Raw genomic sequence first — 25,454 nt, 5'->3', positions numbered from 1 at the left:
AGGTATTCAAGTAGAAACATTAATGAAAAAAAGTCACATGAAGCTTTATTAATAAATGAAGCCTATTTATTACTTCAAGTGTTAATGGTAAAAAAAATTCAGCACAGCTGTTGCATTTAAAAAAGTGAAACTACATTAAGTACTATGTTTCTAGTTCAGTAAACAGATGAACCCGATGTCCTTTAATGACATAATAGTTGAGCATTATACAGTACATCTTATGAAGACCCGTAAATTAAAGAACTACTTTTTAAATTTAGTGATTACAAAAATTCTGCATTCACAGCTTTAGCTTCTTTTTTCTTCCACGACCATCAGGAGTACCATCCATTTTGCGCTTCTGTGCCTGTAAGGTAAGTTTTTTAATAAGTTATTGTGATACAAGAAGATTGTACGCAAGCAATGCATTTCAAGTCAAAGCACATGGAGATAATTTAGACCCTGGCAGCTTTAAAATGTGATCAGTTGCAAATGTTGTAATATGGCAAATAGGCAGATCCTCCTCAGGATAGCCGTTGTCTTGTATTCTTCCAATTCTGGAAGAGTACGATTTCATAGAGGTAAATGGTGTATAGAAGCAAGTAAGGATGTTATAAAGCTTCCCATTTATGAAAGGGTATTTCTAAATACCTGTTTAAATATTCTGTGAACAGTTCTAAGGAACTTATTAATCCACCACTCTTAACTCTACTGATTTCTGCATATCTGCAAAGTAAGTTGTGCTGTTTCTGATACAACAGCTCTAGGCAACAACAACTTGAACAACAAATCTAGGCAAGAAAATGGGTAAAGTAGGTATTTCTTTTACAACACAGGCCTGCTTATCTAGCAGTATTTTAGTCAGCAAAGAGAATAGTCAAGCATATGTGCTGTTTTCCCAAATCTAGCTCTAGAAGCCCCTTTCATGACTGACTAACTCCCCATAGAAAGAAAGGGATGGCAGACAGCAGAGTCTGCATAGGAACACCTGTAAACAGATCTGTAGCATTCTCCAAGTAAGTGGAATGAATTGTCTATGTTGCCTATGTATCCCTCAGTAGTAAACACAGGATTTCTTTAGGGGTAAAAACTAATCAAAAGGCCAAATGAATCTCTGGTTTACTTTACCAGGGTAAACTGATACAGCGTACCAACTCAGTGATCCAGAACATAACATCATCTGCTCCAAAGCATGTGAGCTACGGTTTAGAACCTAAACTTATTTTCCTTTATTTGACATCCACAACTGTGCTACCTGAATGACAGCGTGAACTTTAAGCAGCTCTTAACGCTGCCCTATAAGGTTTTTTGTTGTTGTTATTTAAGTAACTTTAGATATTACTTGTCCTAGACAATTAGAAAAGCACCCTGTCTTCAAATGAGCTTTTCCAGAGAAATGCCTTTTTAAATCTTACCGAAGATGGTTTTGGTCCACGTTTCTTCTTTTCTGCCTTTTCCTTTTCTTCCAGTTCCATGTTTTCTCTTTCAATCAGGGTGATTAAAGTATTGCATCTCCTTTGTAGCTCCTAAATTGCACAACATACTCACTACATTAGGCAGCCACTTAATGTAAAAATCATGTTAGAAGATTAGAAATGCCTGTAAGTAGGTAAAAGTTTTTTGCTATATCGTGGCAGCGCAAAAAAGGAATGAAATATTTTTTGATAGTTACTGGCTGGCTTCACAGGAATGGATTTGATCACAGATGTTAGCTTTTTAAAACACATTTGTATTTAACTCAAATTCATGTTGATTTTAAAAAACAGTACCTTGGAATTTTTAATTTCTCCTCCCATAAGACTTTTTAGTTTACGGCATTTGCCAGCCACTACAGTTGTTGGAAAGTCTAAAAAAATTTTTACGTATTGTACACACGCACATAGCTCAGTATTTCAGAAGCTATTTAATTAGCCTGATGTGTAACAGTGTTGTCATAGGTATTTATGAACAAAAAGCAAACAAGATTAATACATACCATTGCAGTTCTGGACTTGAGAAACCAGTCAAATCTGAATTGCGGGGAGTTTCGGATACACTGTCTTAATTCATCATAAACATTTTCTTTATCAAATCCTAGCTTGTGAAGCATACAGATTAGAAAGCGATCCTCCTCTTCAGTGTAATTCTTCCCTTTATTAGTACCATATGATATTCTTAGCTGGTGGAAAGGGGCTTTATATCTGCCAATCTAAACAAAACAAGAACGAACATACAAAACTAAGACAGAGTTCAGAATTAGGACAGAACTGTTTTATATGAAAAGCAATACATCACATGAAGACAGGCAGATGAACAAAATACCAAGTCAGAAAACTAGATCTTTTATGATCTCTGGTGCTAAGTCACCACATGTAAGGAACTGTGGGTTCTAGATACTGCATTTACCAATACCATCTAAACTGGTGAATGCTGGTTTAGACAACAGACAGCTTTGCTTGTGATCTTTTGATTAACGGCAGACCTGTCACTACATTTGAAAATAGTCAAGATCTGCCAGGCTTCAAATGGCAGTGATTCATTTTAACACACAAATCCTCAGGAATAGTCAAAATCGGAGTAAGAGTAAAAAGGTACATGAGGCTGTAGCACATGGTTCAGCTGCATTCTGGTTAATTGACTCAGACACTGTTCTTCCCCTGACTTCCCTAGAAGAGGTAACTAACTAGTCAAACCTGAAGTGGGGGCAGGAGGGGAATTCTGATAGACTGTCTTAATTTACTACAAATCTGTTTGTTACCAAACCCTGGTTGGTGAAACATAGATCTGAACGAAAGCCTGCTCTGCTTGGTAAGTAAGTCTTCCCTTTTTAAGTGCTCTAAACAACACACACACACATATATATAATTTTCAGTTGCACAGGTCCAAAAGAAATTCTGCTTCAAAAAGCAGGTAGTTATTGGGACTTTGTTATACAGCACTATGAACAGTCTGTCCCCTGATAAAGAAAGAAAGATGATTGTAACAAACAACAGGTTAGGCCATACCTGAAGTTATCATCCAGACAGCAGTTCTATAGAATGGAAAACCTATAGGAAGCAACTGCTGAGGACTATGCAAAAGAGGTAAATACCATGCCCAACACGTTGTCTTCATACATTAGTAACACCGGCTAGACATGGAGTCCTGCATCTCACCTCACTGGCACAGGGAAATTAAAGCAAGCAGCACAGCAAAGATACCTTTGTATCAAGCGCTTTTTTAATGCTGATTCGTCGCTGAATTCTGGCTTCTCCTCTTTCTATCTGAGCCATGATCTTCTCTATGTCTTGGAGTTCATTGCATCTTTCCCAGAACACAGCTAAGAAAAGAACAACTGGTTAGTTTCTTATCATGCATCCTAAAAGTTAGGGGGTTTTACCTTTAAAAAAGGTGTTAGATGTTACTTCCTTTTACCAGAACTTACTGCTGTATATAAATAGGCATGCCTTTACCCAATAAGGAACCTTCACTTTCTGATATCATATGTTGCAGTATCATAAATACTATTTTGAAGGGGGCAGATATAGGAATCCTGAGTTTAAATGAGGTGTGATACAGGCCAGAAAGGTTTTTGTTAGCCAATCTCAAAGAAAAAAGCTTCTTAAAACGGAAACTGATATAACAGCAATACATTTTTACAGAGCAAAGCAGAAGGGCAACTGAGTGGCCAAAGACAAGAGCAAGTGTCTAAAAGACCACTAGGTGCTTAAATAAAAGTTTTTTTAAAAGAATTTTTCCCATCTGTAAACTGCTATATATGTACACCTTTAGAATTTTAGCCCCAGGACCTTGCAGCCGCACTACAGTAGAAAACAGTTCCAAGACATCAGAGGTAAGTAGCCAAGTGGACTTTGGTTACAAAAACCAATGGTCATTATATATTCATTCACAAAATGTTTACTGTATCCCACTCTTGATGAGGATGAGGTAATAAAGGTGTAAAGATTCAAGAAAACTACTGGTTAGTGAATACAAGGGAAAATGACATCTCTCCAGCTAAGCATTGTTTCTCAGCATTTCCTTTTGCAAAAATTAACAAGAACTCAAGACAGCACTATCCAGTTAGAGTAGATTCAGGATACATTAAAGTTTACATGCACATTTTAGTAAAGCTTTGCTTCCGCAGGGGCTAAACAAGGTAAAATCTAGATCAGCAGACCCCAAATCCATCAGTACAATTCTACCCTGAAAGTCTAAAAGAGCCATGTAAGAAATTCTCAGAGGTAAGATATTACCACGTTCATAGCCAGTTCAAACTAGGAAAGCGGCATTAGATATGGACTCACTCACAGAGCTGACTACTTAAAAAGTAAGTTACCTGAGTACTCAATGACTTCCTCTGGGGTTTTTCCTTCTACTTCTCGTGCTATATTTTCAATGTCATCACGGCCCCACTTCTCATTAGCTTTGATGAACTGGTTAAAATCTCTCTTATTCCAGTTAGTGAATCCCTTTATAGCAATCAGAAGGAAACATTGCACAGAAGTTCAGTATTTGTCTCTCTCCCAATTTGTTTCAATAGATGTCTTTAAACAGCCTGTAACACTTCCATCAATTCCAACAGTATTAAACCTCTGCTTTCTCTGCAGATAATGTTAGCATAAAACCTGTTTTTTATACTGCAGTCACTGTAGTCTCTCCGTCTAAATACTGCGTAATGATTAGTACTGGTTCTCTGACTACCTACTAGTTTCGGATAAAAAGAGTCTTCAGCTCATAGATTAATCCCTCCTACCAATATTCTCTGAAACAGAACATGGGATCACTTTTTAAGAAGAAAAATCCCACAAGTGAAGCAATAGTCTCTATAATGGTTTTGTTTTGTCAAAAAGGCCCACTGAGTGCCTCACAGATGCCATCAGCCATTTCCCCTGGTCAACCTCCCTCAGGTGGTCTAAAGCTGTCTTGTGATGATACTCAGTAGGGACAGAAATAGTACTGCTGAAGTTATCAGCTGCCAAAATAGGCTAATTTCATATTAGCAATAACTTTTAAAAACAGTTGGCAGTAAAAATTCTGCTAGCCATGTTACGATTTAGCCACAGCTTGCTTGCTTGATTGTATAGTTTTTAAACAGTGAACTGTTCCAGTGCATTACTACTCAAGCAAGAGATCTTGTCCTGTAACTCCCCCCACCAAAAAAACCCTCATGTAAGGCCTAACAGGCACTAACCTGTTTTAAATGATTTAAATGTATGTGCTACCTAATTATATACCTATTCAGCTCATATCCTCTTTAAGAGAGGGACACTATCCACTGCCAGTCATAGTTTAGGAAAACTGACCATTCATCCTGCAGGATTCACTTCCATATGGGAGTGATACTTTGGCAGAAGATGATACACTTTAAATAATGTGACAAATAGCACATTCAGCTCTGCAGCTAGCCTGCAAGGTCCCACAGCTGAGGAAAGATGTCACACCCTACAGTCAGTGCAAACTTGGGAGGCCAGACTCTGACACTGGTTTAGTTCTTACTCTTCAGCCTTAAAATACACAGAACATAGACCAGATTCAGAACAACCCGAGCACGCTAATTCAGTGCACGTTCTTCAAACATACCCAGGCTGATGACAAACCTAATGCACTAAACCTCTTTTCAGTCAGAATCAAAACTTGCAGCTGCGTTAACTTTGGCATGTGTGAATCAATGACAAAGAAATGTTCCTGTAACACTGTAAAACACAAAGCCAGCTTCAGCTGATTTCCATCTTGCTAATTACCCAACCATACCTGGGTTAGAAGTTTCTCTTTTTCTTCTAGTTCTTCATCATTAAGTGGTTCAGCCTCATCAATCTTAAGCTGCTCTTCCTTTTGTGCTTGGGCTGCGTTTGGCAGATCAGGGTTACGAGGTACCTGAAAGGTTTTGCATTTTGTAAAATTTGATTAATTTTTCACAGATAATTGCTAATTGTCACTTTTCTGTTAACATAACCTAATCATTTGTTCAGCTCAAAATGACTTTTTTATTTCATTTAAATTAGCGTGAAAGGCAGGACAAGTACATATTCTCCTACTGCTGCAGTAGTAAACTGTTGCAACACGTGAATTCTTCAGTTACCTTGTACCCAATTGTTTTCCTGTAGTAGAGAATCTCTTTTTCCAGTAGTTCAAACAGGCGTGGAGGAAAGAACTGAAAGTCCTGTACATTTGGCTGTTTTGGAGGCCGTGGTGCCTGAAATACATACAAAGTTTGTATTTGACTCCATTTCACACAAAGAATCTGTTTGCTTGTAATAACTGATTTCAGTTCATGAGCAAAAAAAAAGCTTTAGTTACAAAAATGCAGTCTTAACAAAGAAAAAAAAAAAAGCCCACACAATGCAAGAGACAACTACAACCACGAAGAATTCTAAGAGTGAAAGACCTGTGAGAAAAGGGGAGAGGGTCTTTTGGGAGGAGGAGGAGGCTGGGGAAAGAGTCATATGTGCATCCCCTTGAACAAAGTTCAGGTGTTCTGAGTACCACTATGGAAATCTTCCACAAGAATGGAAAAAATCACAGCTGCTTCAATAAAAGTAAAATAAGAAACACCCTGGTCTCACCCTCTTAACATCTTACAAGTTTCATCCTGCTCTTACTTTTTTCTCACAGAAGTTTGTCTCAAGTCCTTTGGATTTTTCTAAATTTCAATCGCCTCCCCAATTTATAAAAGTGAATAGAGCAGTTTTTATCAATAAAGACCAATTTCTCACTTTCAGCTGTAGCCATTTATCATGCATATTTGCACAATTTATTTTTTTAAATTGGCCAACTCACCTTGGGTGCTTTTGGCTCACTGACTCGAAGAGCCTCTCTGAAGTAAGCATCCACAGCATAATTGGCTTTTCTTTCTCGTTTAGGTGGTTCAATCCACTCTGTAAATGCCATCTATAAAAACAGATCCCACCACCCCAAGAAATATTAAGACTAAGCCTTGAAAAATATTCAGACCAGTTGCAAGTTTTATATAAAACTAGGTCTACATCTACTTCACTGAATAAGTAATAAAACTTAGAAACTATTTTCATAGATTAAGTTGTATTTTAACCCACACTTCTTAAATAAATATGGTTCAATCATACAACTTAGTGCTTTCCTCCAAAAGAGATTTAAATGTTACCTTCTGTTTTTCTCTGTAGTCTTCCCCTTCAAAATTATACACACTGGACTCCGTATCCATTGTGAAATTCCTGAGTGAGCTTTCACCCATCTTTGAAAGTTTTTCATTCATTTCCGCAGTCTTGGAGGGGGAGGAGAGAGAAAAGAACAGTAGCAATTTTGAAAGGTACTTCATTACAAAAGATCTCATTTACAAGAGTAGAAAAAACAAGCATATTTGACCAATATGGAAACCCTCAATAGCAAAACCCCTATTCTCTCTAGCTTACAATCAAGTTATCATCTAGGGATATACTGTCTTGCCATCAGATTTAAGTAAGTCTACAGCTGGGCTTCCATTTTCTTAAACTTTATCTTACCTTCTTTGCACCTCTTTCCAAAATGTGATCAATATCTTCATCTGTAATCTCACTCTCCTTTGAGGCAAACACATGTGTCGCTCCATGTCTAATCATTTGCAGCATTTCATCCTTCCCAAGTTTATTCAGGTTTTGATCCACCAGTCTTCCTGAAGATAAAAGCATTGGAGGGTAACAACTAACTAAAGAGTTTACCTTACAGAAGGAGCAATACGTGATTTTTTATTCCCCTTACACTTCCATGTGAAAGCTATACTCTCTTCTCTCAGTAAAGGAAATTCCAAATGAAGGGAGAGAAAAAAAAAAAAAAGGCGGGCAAAATCTATACAGGGATCACATACATTTGCTGTATTATACATGAATTGTGTTCAGACAACATCATTTTGGATGTAAGGTCTTCCATATAAGCTTTGTTATGGTGCACATTTTCACAATTTCCAGACTAAACCTTATGAGTCCTTTTTTCAGAAATAAAGTTACTGATTCCCATGAAGTCAACCAAAAAGCTTACATTGTCATTACTTCTCCCCATCTATTAAAAAACAGGCAAGGCATTAATTTTTCCAGTTCAAAGCAGAAGTCGAGTGCTTTAAAAAAAAAACCAAACAAAAAACCACACATAAATCTGACTATACCCACTTCTACTTAGGTATGACTAGGCAGGTAATCAAAAAGTTAGCGAGGAAAAGCCTACACCCCTACAGTAAAATAAATTTTCAAGGATCAGGCCTTTGCACTCTATCTTCAGAGTTCAGCTGAGGCAAAAGCAACATTCCCCTTGATGCTTACTAGCTGATTTCACTATAGTTTACAAGTTGTGAAAAAAAGAAGAGAATCACATCATATATACAAACAAATTGCCTTCATATACTTGCCTTGCTGAATGACAATGGAATCTAGCCGGAGTTTCATTTCTGCACGTTCCACTATTCTTTCTTCCACTGTATTGTCTGTGATAAACCTGAACACTCGAACAGTCTTTGTTTGGCCAATTCTGTGCGCTCGATCCTAGGCAAAAAAGGAGTAACAAAAAATTCAGTACTTGGTTTCCAGCATGACTATATAATCAGTCTTCAATTCTCATTAGTTTCAACATACTAAACGGAATAGCATAGGTTAGTTAAATCTTTATAGACATTCAGCTGACATGACTACCCAAGGTAGCACGTTCTTATCTGCATTGCAAGTTTTGGGGTGTTTTTTTCAGTAACATCAACACCGAGTATGTGTCTCATACGAAAACCAGTGTGTGTTTGGGGTTTTTTTGGTTAAATGACACAGGGGAGAAGACTGGCTGCTCCTGACCTTAAGTAACCTTCTGTAAAATCAAAGTGTTGAAGAAATTATCTCTGTACTAACCAAAAGCTACCTTTCTGAAAATTGTTCAGTTGTGCCATGAATATTTCAAGAAAAATACAATGCACACCTCACCTGACTGGCAAATCGTTAACAACTGTGAGAATTAGTATTCTGAACATACACCTATAGCAGTAGCTGGAACTATCGCGCTTTAGCTTCCAGACACCAGTTCCATCATTCTTCTGAACGAATTTTTGCTATAATACTTGAGAACCTACAGCTTAACTGAAATAATTAAAAAGAAATCTCCAAGATTTGTCACTGAAAGGCCTCATTAGTCAAAAGATGCTGGTAGTTTTTAAATAGCTTTACTTTCTTATGTGGTCAGTAGTGTTCTTGACATTAGTCCAAGGTTGGAGATGCATGCAAATCTACTTCAAAAAAAATTAAAGATGTTGCTAAAAGGAGCTTGCTCACTTACCACCACCATAAAAGCAGTTTTTGAAAAGTTTAATTCACCTTTTCTTTATCTCTTTTCCAAGGTCTCAAGGAAGACAGTGTGAACACATTCACCTCCACCCCCCACAGAAGTAAAGCTTTATAGTTTTGGGATTAACATGCTAGATCTGGGGGTTTTTTTGGTTGTTTTTTTTTTTTTAAAGAACAAAGTAGGCTATTTGCATTAAATACTATTAGGAGTACTGTAGCATATACCCAGCATTTCCCACTGCATAAAACATTGTATAGCCCAAATGTGACTAAGGGTTCCACACAGTGGAAGCTGCACTGGAACTGAAAAATCAGTCTTACAAATACTACTCCTGTCCTAAAGCAGGAAAAATACTAATTTTTTTTTTTTTAAATACTACATCATGCCACACATTTCTAGGAAAGTTCCATGAAAAAGAAAAGAACGAATGTTAATTTCCATCTAGATTCTTACCATAGCTTGAAGATCTACTTGTGGATTCCAGTCTGAATCATAGAGAATGACAACATCAGCAGTAGCCAAATTGATTCCAAGACCTCCTGCCCGTGTACTCAACATGAACACAAATTTTGAGCTACCAGGTTCATTATATGCATTAATAGATGCCTAAATAAATAAAAGGAACATATCAGTTGAACCAAATGTTTTAAGGGTACAATTTTTACTTAAATAAAATACTTAAAATTTTAAATACCTGTCTCTCATCGTGTGGTGTTTGTCCATCTAGTCTACAATATTCATAATTTCGCCACATACAGTAATCTTCCAAGATGTCTAGGACTCTGGTCATCTGACTGAAGATTAAGACTCTTGAGCCTGTTTGGGTAAAAAGCTCTCTCATGTTTTTGCCAAAACTTAAGATTTATCAAACTCTGCAAGTTTGCGTTACCAGAAAGAGAAGGAGAGCAGTTCCATGTACGGAGAAGAAAAGCAGTTAGAATTTCAAAGCCCAATATATAACATAGGGCTGCAGCTGCTGCCATCACAGCGGCTGTGTGGGGCTTGCTTAGTTGCCAGCTGGGGTTAAACCACAGCAGTCCTTTTTGGTGCCCAAGGCAGGGCTCAAAGGGTTCCAGGTAACACCAGACGTGACTGGAGTGGGCTAGAGCGAATTCATAGCTCTTACAGCTGTTTAGCTACCAACTGGCAGGCTCCTGTGCTTGCCATGGGGATTGCTTGCCTTACGGTATATTAGAGTCTAGTTAGTGGCTGCCTTTTTGCTTTTGTTTTCTGTTGTACTCTTATCAAAGTGTTCCTAGACACAGCCAAGTAAGATGATAACACAAATATAAAAACACCAAAGAATGAAATTTTGAAGTATTTGCTTTGGATATAAGATATCTAGAAAGTAAGTAAGTTTTTCTTAAAGACTTGTCAGTTTACTTACCTGGCAAGAACAACCTCCAAAAAATGTAAAGGTACAGTAATTTATACATATATACACACACAACCATTTCCAACCTACTTGAAAGTTTTAAGTAAAACACAGAATATTACAAAGCTTCCACCTCCCCCTATATTCTCCTAGTACGATTTTTTTTTTTTTTGTCCTTTGGACTCAAGGTCTAATAATGAACTCACTCTCTTTTGTTTAAGAAAGATGAGTATTTGATTTAAGACTAGGCCAATTTTAATTGCCACGTCTCAACAAGAAGCCACACAGTAGAAAGAAGCCAAGATCAAAAAAAGCAAAGTAACCACTGAATTCTTCTTTTTCAGTCTTACAATGACATATATCGCCACAGCTGCTTGAACGATATCTGGATACGAAGTACAGGTTACCTTTATATTACCTAAGGCTAAGGTTTGGATTTGGTTTTATATTTCTGCAATGGCTCCCCAGTCACAAACTTTGCTCCTCTCCTTTAGCCAAGTTACTTCATTAAGCATACTCATTGAAATAATGAGTCAAAAATTCTGTGGTGACCAAGTTTTACAGTAATGTATTCCAGAGCTTTTTCCCTAATGTCAAATAACTTTAAAATAACTGAGTGTGCCCCCATGTTTGCATGCCTTAAAGAATTCACTGAAAAAATCAGGTGCTGCTCAAAATCATATGCAGCAAGACAGACCAACATTTCACAACGGATTTGACTTTAACCTTACATGAACACTTTGAATGTGAAATGGTACTTCACGGCAAATCAAAGGAGTGGCTAAAATACCACATGATTATGTTTCTAACAGCTAATAATGCTAAGAAAGAAAACCTAAAGCCCAGACAAACTGATGCTTCTGTGGTCTCAATTTAGCTGGGATGAAAAAAGAAAAAAAATTTTAAAAGGGAAAAAAAAAAATCAAAACACCATCACAAAAAGCCATAATGGACTATTGATCCAGTTATTTATGAAGGCACTTCACAAATTGTTTTTGTGTCAACTACTTAAGATATAGTGCCTGACAAGCTGGTACCATGCTAGAAATCCACAATAATCCTGGCTAAAATGTGCTGGGTTTTGCTCAGGATACATGGAAACATTAAGAAGCACTAACTTTTATTTTTATCATTGAACCAAACAACTCTCAAACAACAACAACGAGATGCATACCTTGTTCTTTCAACTTAGGTAGCAATTTGTCCAATACTACCATTTTGCCACTGTTGGTGACCAAATGCATATCTGTTGTGTAAGGTGGACCAGGTTCTGCTCCATCAAAGAGATACGGGTGATTGCAACATTTTCGCAACTGCATGAGGATATTCAACAGTCTCATTTTGTCCAGCTTCCCAGCTGAATTCAATATATCTATATCCTTCATTAAAATTCGTGTATACCTACATCAAAGAAAGAAAAAACTTTTGTAACCCTAAAACAAAGTGGGCCTTTCTTTAAATGATAAGTATAGTCAGAAGCTCACCCTCCCCCTCATTTCATCCAGTAACTCCCCCTGATATGCACGGTTTTGTCATCACAAGTGTCACAAGGAAATATGTATGAGTTGGGAGTACACCAGAAGGAATTAAATCAAGATCCACACAATAATCAAGTCACAAGCAGCACATTCCTTCTGAGCCTTCACCATAGCACAGTCAAGTACGTGAATTACCATTCTCGTTGCATTTTGCTGAGACCCACATAAATTTTAACTTCCTTCTTTGGAGGCAAACTTTTCTCTACATCAGCCTTAATGCGACGTAGAAGGAATGGTCGTAGCACCTGAAAGAGATTGCATCATTAAACGTATTTTGGAAACTGAAACACTGAACAGGTCAACAGACAGAAGCAGTGCAGGTATTCTCTATCATAAATGCTCAAACACCAGACCTATTACCAGATAATCTGAAAAAGCAATCTATATGGACAAGTTCTTATACATGGGAATATACATGTGCTTTCTTTGGAAGACTCAAAGATTAGGCCAAAATCATCTTTTAGATGGTTCTATGCCCCTCGATTCTTTTTTAATTTTGCTTGACTGAAATATCTAGTCTCTTCATAGCCAATATTTTTAATGTAAGTATTTCAGAACCCTGAAAGTCAGAACTATCGACCCTTCTCTTCCCTCCAAAACAATTTCCTTTTCAAGACACAGATCATCTTCTGAGCTTCACCAACCTATCCTGAAAGCCTACCATAGTTTCTGGAATAAGCTACCTCACCCTAATACTTCGTCGCAAGAAGCATTAGAAGAATTATTTAGAACCTAACTTAGGTAAACGTAACACTTATACAAAAAGCAGAAAGACTTACCATGTGGAGACGTTCCACCAACTTTTGATCCCCTAGACAGTTGTTTGTATCAAACCATGAATCAAAGTCCTGTATCAACAAAATCACTGGTAAGTAAGAGGTTTCCTTTCAAGGTGCAATGTCATTACAATGGTGAATAAATACACCTCAGGTGATTCTCTTACACAGGCAGTAAGTAAAAGAACAAATTACCCTCTTTGGTCTATTTTTATGGAAAGCTTTATAACACAATGTCTTCTGGGAAAAAAAAAAAAAGAATCAATATGCAAGTCCTTTTCTGTTGAAAAAGACTCACTGATATCACTCCATTGGACAAATTCCATCTGGAAGAAGCGTACTACTGCAGCATTTGATGAAAAATGAAAAGTAAAATTTTGGTGTAATGCACCACAAGGTTTCCCTTTCTAGAGATGTTATGCTCCCAATTCATCAAAACAGTTAAGCACATCCTTCACTTTGTGAAGTCTTTTGGTCATTACATAGTATCTCCCAACTCACAGGAAAGAAGTCTTAGATAAACAATAAGGTAACTTATAGTTAAATATAAGAACAAAGTTAGTTGGTTTAGCTGTCATAAAATGCTTAAACCTATTTTGAAATGCAGTAGAGATCATCTTCACATTGTGATTTTAAATACCTCTTATATCTGCTAAGCTCACAACAGCCCTTAAAAATGGCCAAGCTGAGAAAAGTAGTCTACCCTACTATACTTCACATTTCTGGAAACATTTCTGTCAATCTATCATTATCAGTAACTGATACTCCTAACTATACATATTAAGGTCTATTTTCAAATCTGGAAAAGCAGCAAAGTTCACTTAATTTGATTAGCAGAAATGAAGACTTACTTCAGATGAGTTAAACACATCTGGCAAAAGGAAGTTAAGAAGTGCCCAGAGTTCATGTAAGTTGTTCTGAAGTGGAGTTCCAGTTAATAGCAGCCGATTTGTAGTCTTGAACTCTCTCACGATTTCTGATAACTGAAGGACATTGAGACATGAGCAAATATAAAAATATTAGTAGTCCCCACATCACCACCTAATAATCCACACAAATCTCTCTTTCAGTGAAAGTATAAATTACCTTTGATTTTTCATTTTTAATCCTGTGGGCTTCATCTATAACTAGGTATCTCCAGTTAAACTTTTTGAATACTGATTTCTCTTTGATGAGCATTTCATATGATGTTACGCAGACATCCCATTCTCCAGGCAACAACACATCTCTGACAAAGGCAGCCTAGACAACAAGGTGACAGTTAGTTACTGAGGCTTTGTCAAATCTAAACCAAAAACACACTAGCGCTGTTAAAATTTTAAACCAATGTTGCTACTAAACTTGAAAGAAAAGATAAAATTAATTACAGAGGCAATATAACATACAACCATTGTAAAGCTTGACAATTGTGTCAGTGCTGAAGCTGCTAAAACCCTTGGGGCAGAGCAGAGAAGGGATTTCAGCTCTAACTTCTGGCTTTGGAAACTGCACAACTACGTACACACATGAGGTTTTCAATAGCTGAACTCTAAGATCAAAACTCAAAATTAATTTTCTATTGGTTTGCTTTGTTTTTTTTAAGTTTAGAAAACAGTAGGTTTTGAATATAAAAAATAATCTCAAGCACTGCTTTATTTGGCTAACTGAACAACTTCTAGACTGCTGACATCCAAGGTTAAAAGCGGACACAGTAATTAGTCAGAATTCAAAACACAGGGGTGTATAAATGTCAAGAACTTCACTCCTATAAGCAAGAAATATACTGAAAAAAGAGTAAGAACTTTTGTATTCAAAACAGATGCACTAAAAAAAACCAAAACAAAAAAATCACAAAATATCAGACCTGGACCAATGACCTCCAGAACTATTTAAAGTTTCATCAATAGTTTTGTAATTTCCAACCCAACAAACTCTGAAAATAGAGCTAGATGCCTTTAGAATAAAAAAAAAAATCTGCTGACAAAAGCAGAAGTTTAATGGCACCAGTAATAACTCTTCCTTCCATAAATAAATGGGTAACTCCAGTTGACAGATCTACAGATACACCGTCATACTCCATTTTTTTTTCTTTGCTGTGCTAAAAAAAAAAAAAGTAGCAAAGAACTGATATGAAGTAACAAAAAGAGAATGATCGAAATAGTAAGGCCATAAGAGGCTGAACAGTATTCTCTCTTTTAACTGACAAAATTCAAGCCAAGTAAGATCCATTTGCGTACCACTTTTAGCAACCAACCCACCTTGCCCCCTCCAACATTAAGCTGACAACTGTTTTCAGAAAACAGTTCCTTAGTGACAGACCCCATAATCCTCTTAAGAGCTGCTGCTGTTACAGCCAATACAATGTACTGTACTATGTAGAGCAGAAAACAAATTACTTTTTTACAGATATATATACTCATACAAATGACGGCACTTTACATGAAACATTTTATTTTCCTATTTTAAGATTTATTGGGTTTTGCTGGTCTACACGGTGTATTGCCTTCACAAAAGGAGAGAGAAAATCTTTGGACAAGAAATTATGAGTGTAAAGTGACAAAGCAATAGCCGGGCAACACACATGTGAATTCTAAGCTGGTTATATTTTAAGTAGATAGCACTTCTCTTACTGTTTAACCACCACAAATCCAAGTAATATCTTTCCCTGTGAATGAAAGGTAAACGTAAAGGACAGCAGGATCACATGCTGGATTTACACAGGAAAAACAACCACATCAAAACTTACTCGCTGGTCTTTGTCACCTATCAAACAAACTGCTCGAAGTGTAGGTACCCATCTCTTGAATTCGTTCATCCAGTTATGTAGAGTGGACTTCGGAACTAACACCATGTGAGGACCAGGAATATTTCTGTAGTGTTTCATATATCCAAGAAGAGAAATTGTTTGCAGTGTCTTCCCAAGACCCTGTAAGAGACCTTAACATGTCAGAAAAAAAAAGTCTCTCGGGAAACACCTTTAAAAAACCCAAGAGTGAGTTCCGAGTACAACATGGAAGACACAGCAGCCTGAACAAATGAGTGAGATATATTAAGGACAGTGCTACTCAGAAAAGGCATCAAAATCTTGGTTACGAAAAGCTTGCATGGCTTCCCGTATTTAATAAAAAGAAAAAAAAAAAAGTAACATTTTCAAACCTTGGATTATGAAGTTAGAATTTTGCCTTACCTTTCAAATAAGGTACATTCTTAAAAGTGCAAGAAAACATTATTTCATAAAATTTTGTTTTGTAGACTGGGGTGTACTCAGATTATTTATTTAGAGGTCAATGAACTTTACAAACTGGACATTTGTGTTCTCTTAAACTTGAAATAAAGTGAATAAATTAAGAACCCTGTAAGGAGGCTTTTACAGGCCATGACATGATGTCAGTTCTTTTGAGAAGAAAGCCAAACATAAATGTGAACAGCTGCATATGTCAAAGAAAACAAATACTGAGCTGCTTTAGAAGCACTTTTTTTAAGTGCTCTGTTCTTTATTCAAAAGAAATATTTAAAACTTTGTATCTTCAGCATGTAATTTTAAGTAAAACAAAACTGAGGGAGACATGCAAAAAACAGATCATTCATATTATTTAAATAATTCAAAAAGATTATGACTCAAACACATGGGATTTAAAGAAAACGAAAACCATGAATGCAAGTTATTTTTGCTTCTAAAATTCAAGCCTTTGTCTTCAAAATAACCATATTCCACCTGGTATAAGATGTGGAAAAGCGTTTACAAGCTGTGTGAAAGGCATTAATAAGTTCAAAAGGATCAATATTTAAGAATCAATCAAAAAATATTTAAATAAATATTTAAACTTCTCAAATGCAAAATGGATTTTGGAATACCACAAATCCAAAGACTTAGAAAGTTTTCCAGTTGTTTTTGTTAAAACAAGCCTGCTCCACTTAGAACTGTACTCAGAAAAAAAAAAAAAAAGAAAATTCCTCTACTCATAAGCATGTATGTTGAAGAAAATCCTTGATCTATTTCAAAATTAAACATGTTACTAAACAATAATTTAAATTCACTTGTCTCTAATTTATCTTGAAGAAGTTTCATTACACAGAAATTACCAGAAGGTATGAGAAATGCAATATACTAAAATAGAATTAGATTTTTGTTTTTCCTTATCTACTCCTTATGAAAAACAGATACAACTAAAAATCACTTAGAGGACAAGAACATATCTGCCTGTCAAACTACTGCAATTTCTTCTGCATTCATCCCTTGTCTTTCAGGGAAAAAAGAATAAAAACAGAAACAAAAACTACTACGGCCAGCGCTGACTGAACTGTTCATGGTCGCGGTGTGAAAGAAATTTTAACACAGCTCTCTAGCTACATCAATCTTTGCATCATTTTCCACAGAACATTTCCCACTGGTGTAGCTCTTGCTGCTGAGATCAGTCCATACAGGACACTCATACCCTGCTATCTGCATTTTACCCTAACAACAAAAGGAAGTGTTCCCACATTTGTTGCTCTTTTCATACACGACACTCTCTTCACAAGGGCAGCTTGAGAATACTGTAACAAAACAGCTGCAATTTAGAGAAAAAAATAGAGGACACGCCATTCTATAGAATAACTTCCCTCCACCGAATTTTATTTTTCTAAAGGTTGACAGATTTGCTTTACATATGCCTATTTGTAAAACTACCTGCACAGTTTATTTAAATAAAGACACCTGTGATACTTTTAACTTTAGTAACTTAAAACATACTAGAAAAATAAGATTAGGCAAACTGTATATTACATTTTGTACTATAAAAAAAACATATATATATATAGCTGAACTAAAATTGAATTGTATCGTATGTGGACACAAGTCCTCAAAAACATGGGCTATATGCATACCATTTCATCTGCTAGGATGCCATTGATGCCATTTTCATACAAAGAGATGAGCCAGTTCAGTCCTCGGACCTGATAATCACGCAGCTTTCCCCATTTAACATCTAAAAGACATGAAAAAATAGACTAAAAGATCTGTAAAAACAGAACAAAATCAAGTAGTAAATTTCATGCAGTTAATTCCAAGGACAATGCAGATTGGAGACAGCAACATGTTAATTTTGTTTCTGCAAGCTGCTCTAACAGCTTTGTTTTCTGCAAGAACCCAAAATACATAGAAATTCTAACTCTATCACCACCCCCCAAATCAGAACACAGTCAAATGTTAAAACAATAGAATACTGAATTCTCTGTTAAATGAACTGGAAGCTGTCAGGTACTTTAAATTGTATCAGAAGATAGGTTACATATGTAAAAATTGTAAGATGACAGACTTAAAACCAGCTAGCTCTTTCCTACTAACTAAAGTATAGCAAATGGTTTTCTAAAGGACGAGGGTCACTGGACCATCTTTCTAGCCTCACTGAAAAATAAACAGTCCCTCACTAGTATGTTTTGTCCCATTAGACAGGTGCTGGATCTTTTTTCTCCTTCTTCCGTCCTCCAAAATTGATTTATTGTCCTTGGGAAGGATGAAAATAAATTTCATTTTAAACAACATTTTGAAGGAAAAGAACAGGGACAAAATAAAAAAAAAAAAGGAAACACACATGATGGAGATTCTTCAAATCGAGTGCAGACGTTAGTTGCCTTGGAGCTTTCCGTTAACAGCTCCTCATCTTCTTCCTGCTCTGTTCTACGATGGCGGTAGCTGAAAAAGTGCAAGAAAGAAGTAAGTTTCTGGCTAAACTGAAAAGATGTGAAACTGTTTTGAAATTAAATCTAACGTCATTGCAGTACAGAATGCAAACACCCAAAGAAGCTTCTAGCAAGATTCTTCAGAAGAACTCGTGTGTAGCTGATCAACTGAAATGCTGCTTTTTAACTCTTTAGAGCTATTAGCTTCTTAATAAGTTAAGATGACCACATTGTCAGCAGACTCAAATATTAGAGCAAAGTGACTGAAAAGGGATAAACTGTGTGCGTCAGTACTGGCCTTTAACTACAAGACAGGGAACGACACTGTATTTAAGAGTTCTGGAACATCTGTCCAGTGCTAGATATACTGTAGCCATGTAAGCTGCAATGAAAGCGATCCAAATTTCCAGACTTCTGATTTTCAAGCTGCCTGTAAGATGCAGTATACTGATGTTCTCTGTGAACTCTTACAACTTACAGCCACAAACGCTCTACTTTTCTGCCCCCGCTTTTCTTCATGCTGGTATACTTTTAATCACGATAGTGCTTTACCACCAACACAAAATTCTTACAGCTCCTAGAATTCTTTAACAAGCCGCAACTTACAGGTGGGCAGTTGAAAAATACCACAATTAGACAGCATAAAACACACACCAAAACAGGACAAAAGACTAGCAAGTTTAACTTACGCTTCTAAAGTACAATAAAATCCATAATTACAGTACAAGCTGGCCTACATGTCATCACTCACTCGCCAACTGACAGTAAATTCTGTTTCTCATCCTTCTTTATTCGTGGACGTCCAGGCTTCATTTTCAAAGGTGAAGTTGGAGTTTTCTGAGCAGCAGGCTGAATGAAATGAGCAAACAGCTCAGTCTGCTTCAACAGATACTCAAATCTGTTTGCTCTGTCTGTTTGCTGTTGACAAGGAAAATTAAGTAGAACAAGTGTGAGACATTACAGTATGTATTCATTCAAAAGGAAAAGCTAACAAATGTTTTTTAAACAATATAGATTCACATTTCTTTATATACATAGCTACAATAACAAAGAAGAGATGATTAACATCAATATAACTGTTGCAGACAGATTCAATATTCTATTATTGGGTCAAGGCTAGCCTTTGCTACATGCAGTAAGATCAAAGTGGCAAGACAGACCTGCGCTAAGACTGAAATCTGACTTTGGCACAGATTGCATGAGTGTCACTAGACGAGGCCAGAGGCCCCTTAACAACCTTCTCCTATCAAAAATGATAGTCCCACTCCCAGAAATTTACTCCCATCCAGAATGCACAGGGTTCTTCAATGAACTTGTTCATATCACCAACCTGGCAACAACTATTTTCTAGCGCATTAGCTTCCTGCCTGCTCAGTGAGATACACCACCTCACTGTGGTGTCAGATAAACAAAAGAGCTGGCATGAAAGGGGGCGGAGGGGGCACAAGAGCCTATAGCTAGAAGCCAGAACACTTATTTCAGCAGCAGAGACCGCTTAGATATGCTCAGTCTAACTTGTCAGACTGCCCCCTTTGATATGAGTCACTGTTTCTGCTGTGCAAAAAAGATTACAGGAGACAATATTAGCATCTAAAAGGTTCAGTTCCTTTGAGACAGGTTCCACCTGGAATCAACACACCTTCCCAAGGCCACATCAAGACTTTAGAACAGACAATCAAGATGGAAAACAGCTCCAAGCTTAACAGCAACCACTCTGACATTCTGCCAGCTGCCACAACATAACCTGGTATTTAGCAACTTGCACAGTTACAGGAAGTCAGTTTTCTTAGTAAAAAGGAACATATGTTCCAGACTTCTGCAAGAGCAATGCCAGCTCTGTGAGTGTTCTTCTCTTTAAAGCAAGCAGTTCCTGCACTATGTAAAAGACAGGAAGACAGGGGGTTAGAGAAGAAAGAGACCAAGAAAGAGATCCTGTATGTACCACAGAAGAGTCACACTCACTCTAACTATAGTTTAAGCTTGATTAACACAGCTACAATCCACATCCATTGAATTAAAAGTTTTCCTGTCTCTTCTTCATAGGTTTGGGGGTTTTTTTTGCTTACTTTGCAACAGTTTCTGAAGCTTAAACTAGGTATGATCTTACTACTATCCAAATTGCTGACCCTTAAATTTTTAAGTACTTGTTTCACTGGCTGTGCAAAAGAGAAGCAAGTAGAAGCGATACAGACTGCATTGCAAAAGTTTCCTCATTCTAAAGTTGTAGTGAGGAATCTTCTGCAAGTTTTGGCACTTGCACACACATCCCCACCACTCGTTTTCATTGCGCTTGAGGATATTCCTTTAAGAGACTAACAAACATTATCTGTATCTTTTAGATAGGACACAGACAAAAACAGGCTGTGCTCTGCAACCTTGAGCTATCCTTCTACCAACAGAGAAACTTTTCCCATTTTCTTTTGCAGTGCATCTTCTGACTATTGCAACAGTAAAACACAATACTCCTTGTAACTGTGCCTGTCTAGAGACTAGAAGAGACAACTCCTAGTTCACTTTCTTCACTTTGCCAGGAAGTAGCACAAAGAAATTAGCAGAAGACGACTGGGTTATTTTCAGTGACAAGAAGAAACAACACAGGAAGCAGCAAATTATAAGAATCAGTTTCACTTTCCTGTGAAGAAATTCCACATGCAGTCACAGACACTGGAATTACAAACAGGAAGAAAGGAAAACAGGGAGAAACAGAGAAAGAAAATGCAATAAGATGGCGAGGAGTGTATGGCTCCATCTCTTACATTTAGGATATATAAAAACTAAAAAAAAAAAAAAAAAAAAAAGGAAAATATTAAGTTTCTTCCCATCTGACCTGTGAAGCACAGAATCACCATCTTCAAAGGCTCCAGGACTCTAACTAGAGCTTCACAAAGAACAAATTAAATTTCTGAAAAAGCTAACAAAATCCCTTTCAGTCTAGACAAAGCAAAAGAGTTGAAAAGTTGGCCAAGACCTACAGTCAGTGCCTGTCCTAAACAGCAAACCCCTCCTCAGCCTCCAGTGAATTTTGAAAGCCATCTTTTATTGACTTTGACCCGTAAACAGTACTGTTTGAAAGAACCTGCCTATTTTGAAGTCTTCCTACTAAAGCGTATTTCAACTGAAAATGAATGCGGTGCCTACTCAATGCCTTATGCCAAACCTCCTTTTTTACCGCTTACCCCCCCCAAATAGAAATTACTATGCTTTTCCTACAAAGGACTGCTACTCTTGCAGTTCAAAAATAAGTCTGGAATTATTTTCCTGTACACAACAGTGATATAAAAAAGGTCTTAGACTTCAACTGATTCCATACATTGAAAAATAAGGTAGCAGCCATTTAAGTACTTACGGACACTTTCCTACAGCATCTTTCCATTTCCAACCAAGAAAGTGAATACTCAACTCTTCATAATCCCCCTTGCCTACAGGAAGGACAACTCTACAGATAACCTTCAAAAGCAACTTGACAACTTTTTATTACATTTTTTCCCCTAAGACATTTGAATATTTTCCATCATATCATTCTTCTAAATCTAGAGCACCTCAAAGCTGCTAGGACTATACTTCCCTAGAAACAGCAAAATACATTAACAGTTATTCTCACAAATGACTGCAATGGAAATGAAGAAAAAGCAGAGGACCAGTGAACAAAATGCTAAAAAGGAGAAGGGTCTGAGGGTTTTTTTCCTGGATATTTTTTGGTTTCGAGTTACTCAAATATTTTTGAATAACTAGACAAAGCTTTATAAATCCAGTCAAGAGATTTCAAACAAGCAGGAAACTCAGTCTATTATAAGCAAATGCATAAGTGCTGAATAGCTGTACACAGTCCCAAATGTTACATACCATTTTCTCTTCATACGTAGGATCTGCTTCCTGGATTTCTTTTTGTTTTCCTGGTGATGCACCCTCAAAGGATTCCTGAGATGAAAAAAGATTAAAAAAAAATTATTTTCTGAACAAGGGAAAATGCCCATGTAAAGGAGAACAAGCTTGTTTCAAATTACTATCTATCGACATCAGATGGCACAGCCATCTTTTGCTGCTTTGATATAGGCAGCTTTCTATTACTTACTGTAAAATTACCTGGAGATGGATCAAAGATCCCTGCCACGGGATGAGGGACAGAGCTAGATCTCTGTAATCCGATTTAGCTCCATCATTAAAGCACCACATCAATGTGAATAAGAGAGACAGCTGTGGTCCAGGAGCTCGGCATGCCGCTTCTAGGGTGCTGAGCCAAAACCCTCCGAAAGCTGGCTCTGGAGAGTACTGGGAAAGAACTAGCTCTGGTCCCAAAGCAAGAGTAGTTTCAAATTTTTTTCCTTTTTCCAGATTACCCCAATCCCTCATCATTCTGTATCAAGGGAACAAGTCTAAGTAAGAACCTGGACTGCAGCTTTGTCCTGGAAGCAGGGTAGGAATATAGACAAACTGCATTTTTCCCTTTTTTTAGTTTACTAAATCGAATAATTATTGTTCTCGCCAATGGTACCACACTAACAGAAAAACAAGTTGGTTGGGAGGGGGCAATCCTCCCTCATCCCTTTCCTGCCAAATCCTTGACATGCTGCCTTCAATTACTCTTTCAGATTGTTTTTTTTTTTTTATCTTTGTCTCTCCTGTTATTAGGTTAACTCTTTCCCTGTCATCTCCCACACATAATTCCATCTTCTGTTCTTAAAACCAAAACCAATGGCATGATCCTTCCGTGGTAAATCACGCTAAGGCAGTATATCACAAAACAATCGTTGAAAGGGTGAGAAAAGGAAACAAACAAGATGCCTTCAAAATCATTACTAACCATCTGTTTAATTGAGCCAAGTAAGAACTGAGCTAAATTCAATCTTTACTGGCCAATGTAGAACAAAGGAACAGGAAAGTTAAGAAACAACACGAAACAAAGGCAGGCAAAACACGGGATGTTTGTGGGCGGGTGTTTCCTCACAGAACTCTGGCAGGTAAGGAGTGCGGAAACAGACGAATCCTAACGCAAGTGTTTCATCCACCAGTCAAAATATAAAGAACCAAGCATAAAAAGTTACTGCTAAAGATCTTTTAAACTCATACGCAGATCTTCTTATTCATCTCCCACTGGATTTAGCCAACACCCACCCACCAGTGAGCACAAGCATAGGACGGTCTGAACTTCTGTATGAAATTCGCATTTCTCCTGAAACGCCTAACATGCGAAACACAGAAACGCAGCAGCACGCCATCTGATCTCGTCACGTGCAATAAAGATGACAAAACCTTGCAGTTTAGCTGGAGAGTGAGAAAAGCGGTCTCTCAGATGATCAGGACTGTCAAGAAGCTATCTGAACTGAAACTTTGCGTTATGCGAGGTAATCCCTTCCCCACTGAAAAGGGACTAACTTAGCAAGCACAGAGAGAGCCCTCGCACACAGGCGCCTCAAAAGCACACCTTTCACAGCCTCCGTGTGCTTTAGCCCCAGCCCGGAATTGCCCTATTTCTGCAGGTTCGAGCAGGACTTATTACCCACAGTCCTTTCGCTACATGCTCATCCGAAAAATATGGCATTTGCAAATTTATTTAGATCAAGTAGGTTGGGCTGTACGGCATGACTCAGAGTACAAAACACTCAGGGCTGAAAGCAGGACCAACCAGTTTCCTCCCGTCGTGAAAGAAACAACCGCTCGGATAAAATTAGCATCCCCCAGGAATCACTCAAACCCCTTGAAATTCCTGTGATAAGCACCTGTAGCCAAAAAAAATAAATAAATAAAAAAAACCAAAACCCCTCAAAAGAAAAGTTTTGAGCCACTTCGGTAGGGCACAGAACGTTACTGCCTTTTAGAACGTGGGCTCCCTCACGGCAGAAGCAGGAAGGGCAGACGACGGGAAGGCTTTTCGGGGAGGAAGGAGCGGAGGGAAAGGCTACTCGCAAGAAGCGGGTAACGAGCCCGGCGAGAGCTCCGCGCCTTCAGCGCCTACCGGGGTGCGCGGGGAGGATGGCGAACACCTCCCCCCCCCGAGCGCGAAGGGGTCTCCCCCTGCCCTCCCGTCTCCCCGCTTCCAAGAAAACCAATAACATGAAGTGACCCGGCGCCGAGGCCGACCCCGTCTCCCCGCGGCGGCCGCGGAGGAACACGGCGCCCGGGACCCGTGTGCGGAGGCCGGCTGTGAGGGGAAGCGGAGGGATGCGCTTCCCCCCCCCACTACCACCACCACCACCAAACGTATCCCCGCCGGGCCGCTTCCCGGCCCCGCCACCCGCCCGCTCTCCCTCCGGGGCCCGGCAGCGCCGCGGCACACGGCACGGGGCGGCCCCGCGCCCGCCCCCGCCCGCCCCTCCATTGTCTCCCGCGGCCCCACGCGGCCCGGGGAGGCCCCGCCGGCGCCGTCCCTCATGGCGGGCACCTGCCGCCGCGCAGCCGGGCGCCTCCCCGCCGCCGAGCCCCGCGGAGCCGGGGAGAGGAGGAGGAGGAGGAGGAAGGGGGGGGAGGGAAGTCCCCGCCGGGGGGGGAAAGCGCCTGACCTCCATCTCGGTGTCGCCTCCGGCCGGGCCGGCGGCGGAGAGGGCTGCCCCCGCGGCCTCGCTGCTGTTGGCGCCCGGCGGCGGCGCGGTCAGCTCGTCCGGTTGCGACGGCGGCGGCGGCGGCGCCTGCTGCCCGGCGGACATGATCCCCGCCGCAGAGAGACAATGCTCCGCCGGGACCCGGGCCCGCGCCCCAGCTGGCTGCGCGCTGCGGGGGGGGGGGGGAAGGTGGCGGCCGCCCGGCGGGGGCTCAGGGAGTTGCGGGGGGGGGGGGGGGGGCGGCTAGGGGGAGCGGCGCGCTGAGCCCGGTGCGCGGCCGCCGGCGGAGGCCCGTCCCCGCTGCCGCCCCGGCTTTCCCGGCGGGCGCCCACCCACCAACCAGGAACCGAGCCGGCTCCCCGCTCTCGCGAGAGCAGCAGCA

General features: G+C 39.1%; 1 protein-coding gene across 2 annotated transcripts; it reads right to left on the bottom strand.

The window, feature by feature from the left end:
* Positions 1-40: 40 nt before the first annotated feature.
* Positions 41-25,454, bottom strand: SMARCA5 (SNF2 related chromatin remodeling ATPase 5). Of its 2 annotated transcripts, none has more exons than XM_069779905.1 (24): positions 25,034-25,454; positions 22,380-22,454; positions 19,288-19,454; positions 18,449-18,549; positions 17,742-17,842; positions 15,622-15,801; positions 13,983-14,138; positions 13,748-13,879; positions 12,900-12,968; positions 12,256-12,365; positions 11,757-11,983; positions 9,902-10,023; positions 9,661-9,813; positions 8,290-8,426; positions 7,419-7,563; positions 7,061-7,180; positions 6,718-6,828; positions 6,020-6,133; positions 5,692-5,814; positions 4,277-4,409; positions 3,159-3,277; positions 1,955-2,167; positions 1,395-1,505; positions 41-346 (listed from the first exon to the last, which is right to left on the bottom strand). In XM_069779905.1, exons 1-24 carry the CDS (start codon positions 25,175-25,177, stop codon positions 281-283), a joined length of 3,129 nt encoding a protein of 1,042 aa, XP_069636006.1. In that variant the 5' UTR covers positions 25,178-25,454; the 3' UTR covers positions 41-280. The 2 variants fall into 2 exon arrangements, with proteins under 2 accessions (XP_069636006.1, XP_009920478.1); XM_009922176.2 differs by lacking the exon at positions 25,034-25,454 and adding an exon at positions 22,620-23,629.

The sequence above is a fragment of the Haliaeetus albicilla genome, chromosome 1 (assembly GCF_947461875.1).
Source record: "Haliaeetus albicilla chromosome 1, bHalAlb1.1, whole genome shotgun sequence".
NCBI lineage: Eukaryota > Metazoa > Chordata > Aves > Accipitriformes > Accipitridae > Haliaeetus > Haliaeetus albicilla.
Note: the sequence above shows the minus strand (reverse complement) of the source record. Positions and strands in the feature narration are given on the sequence as shown.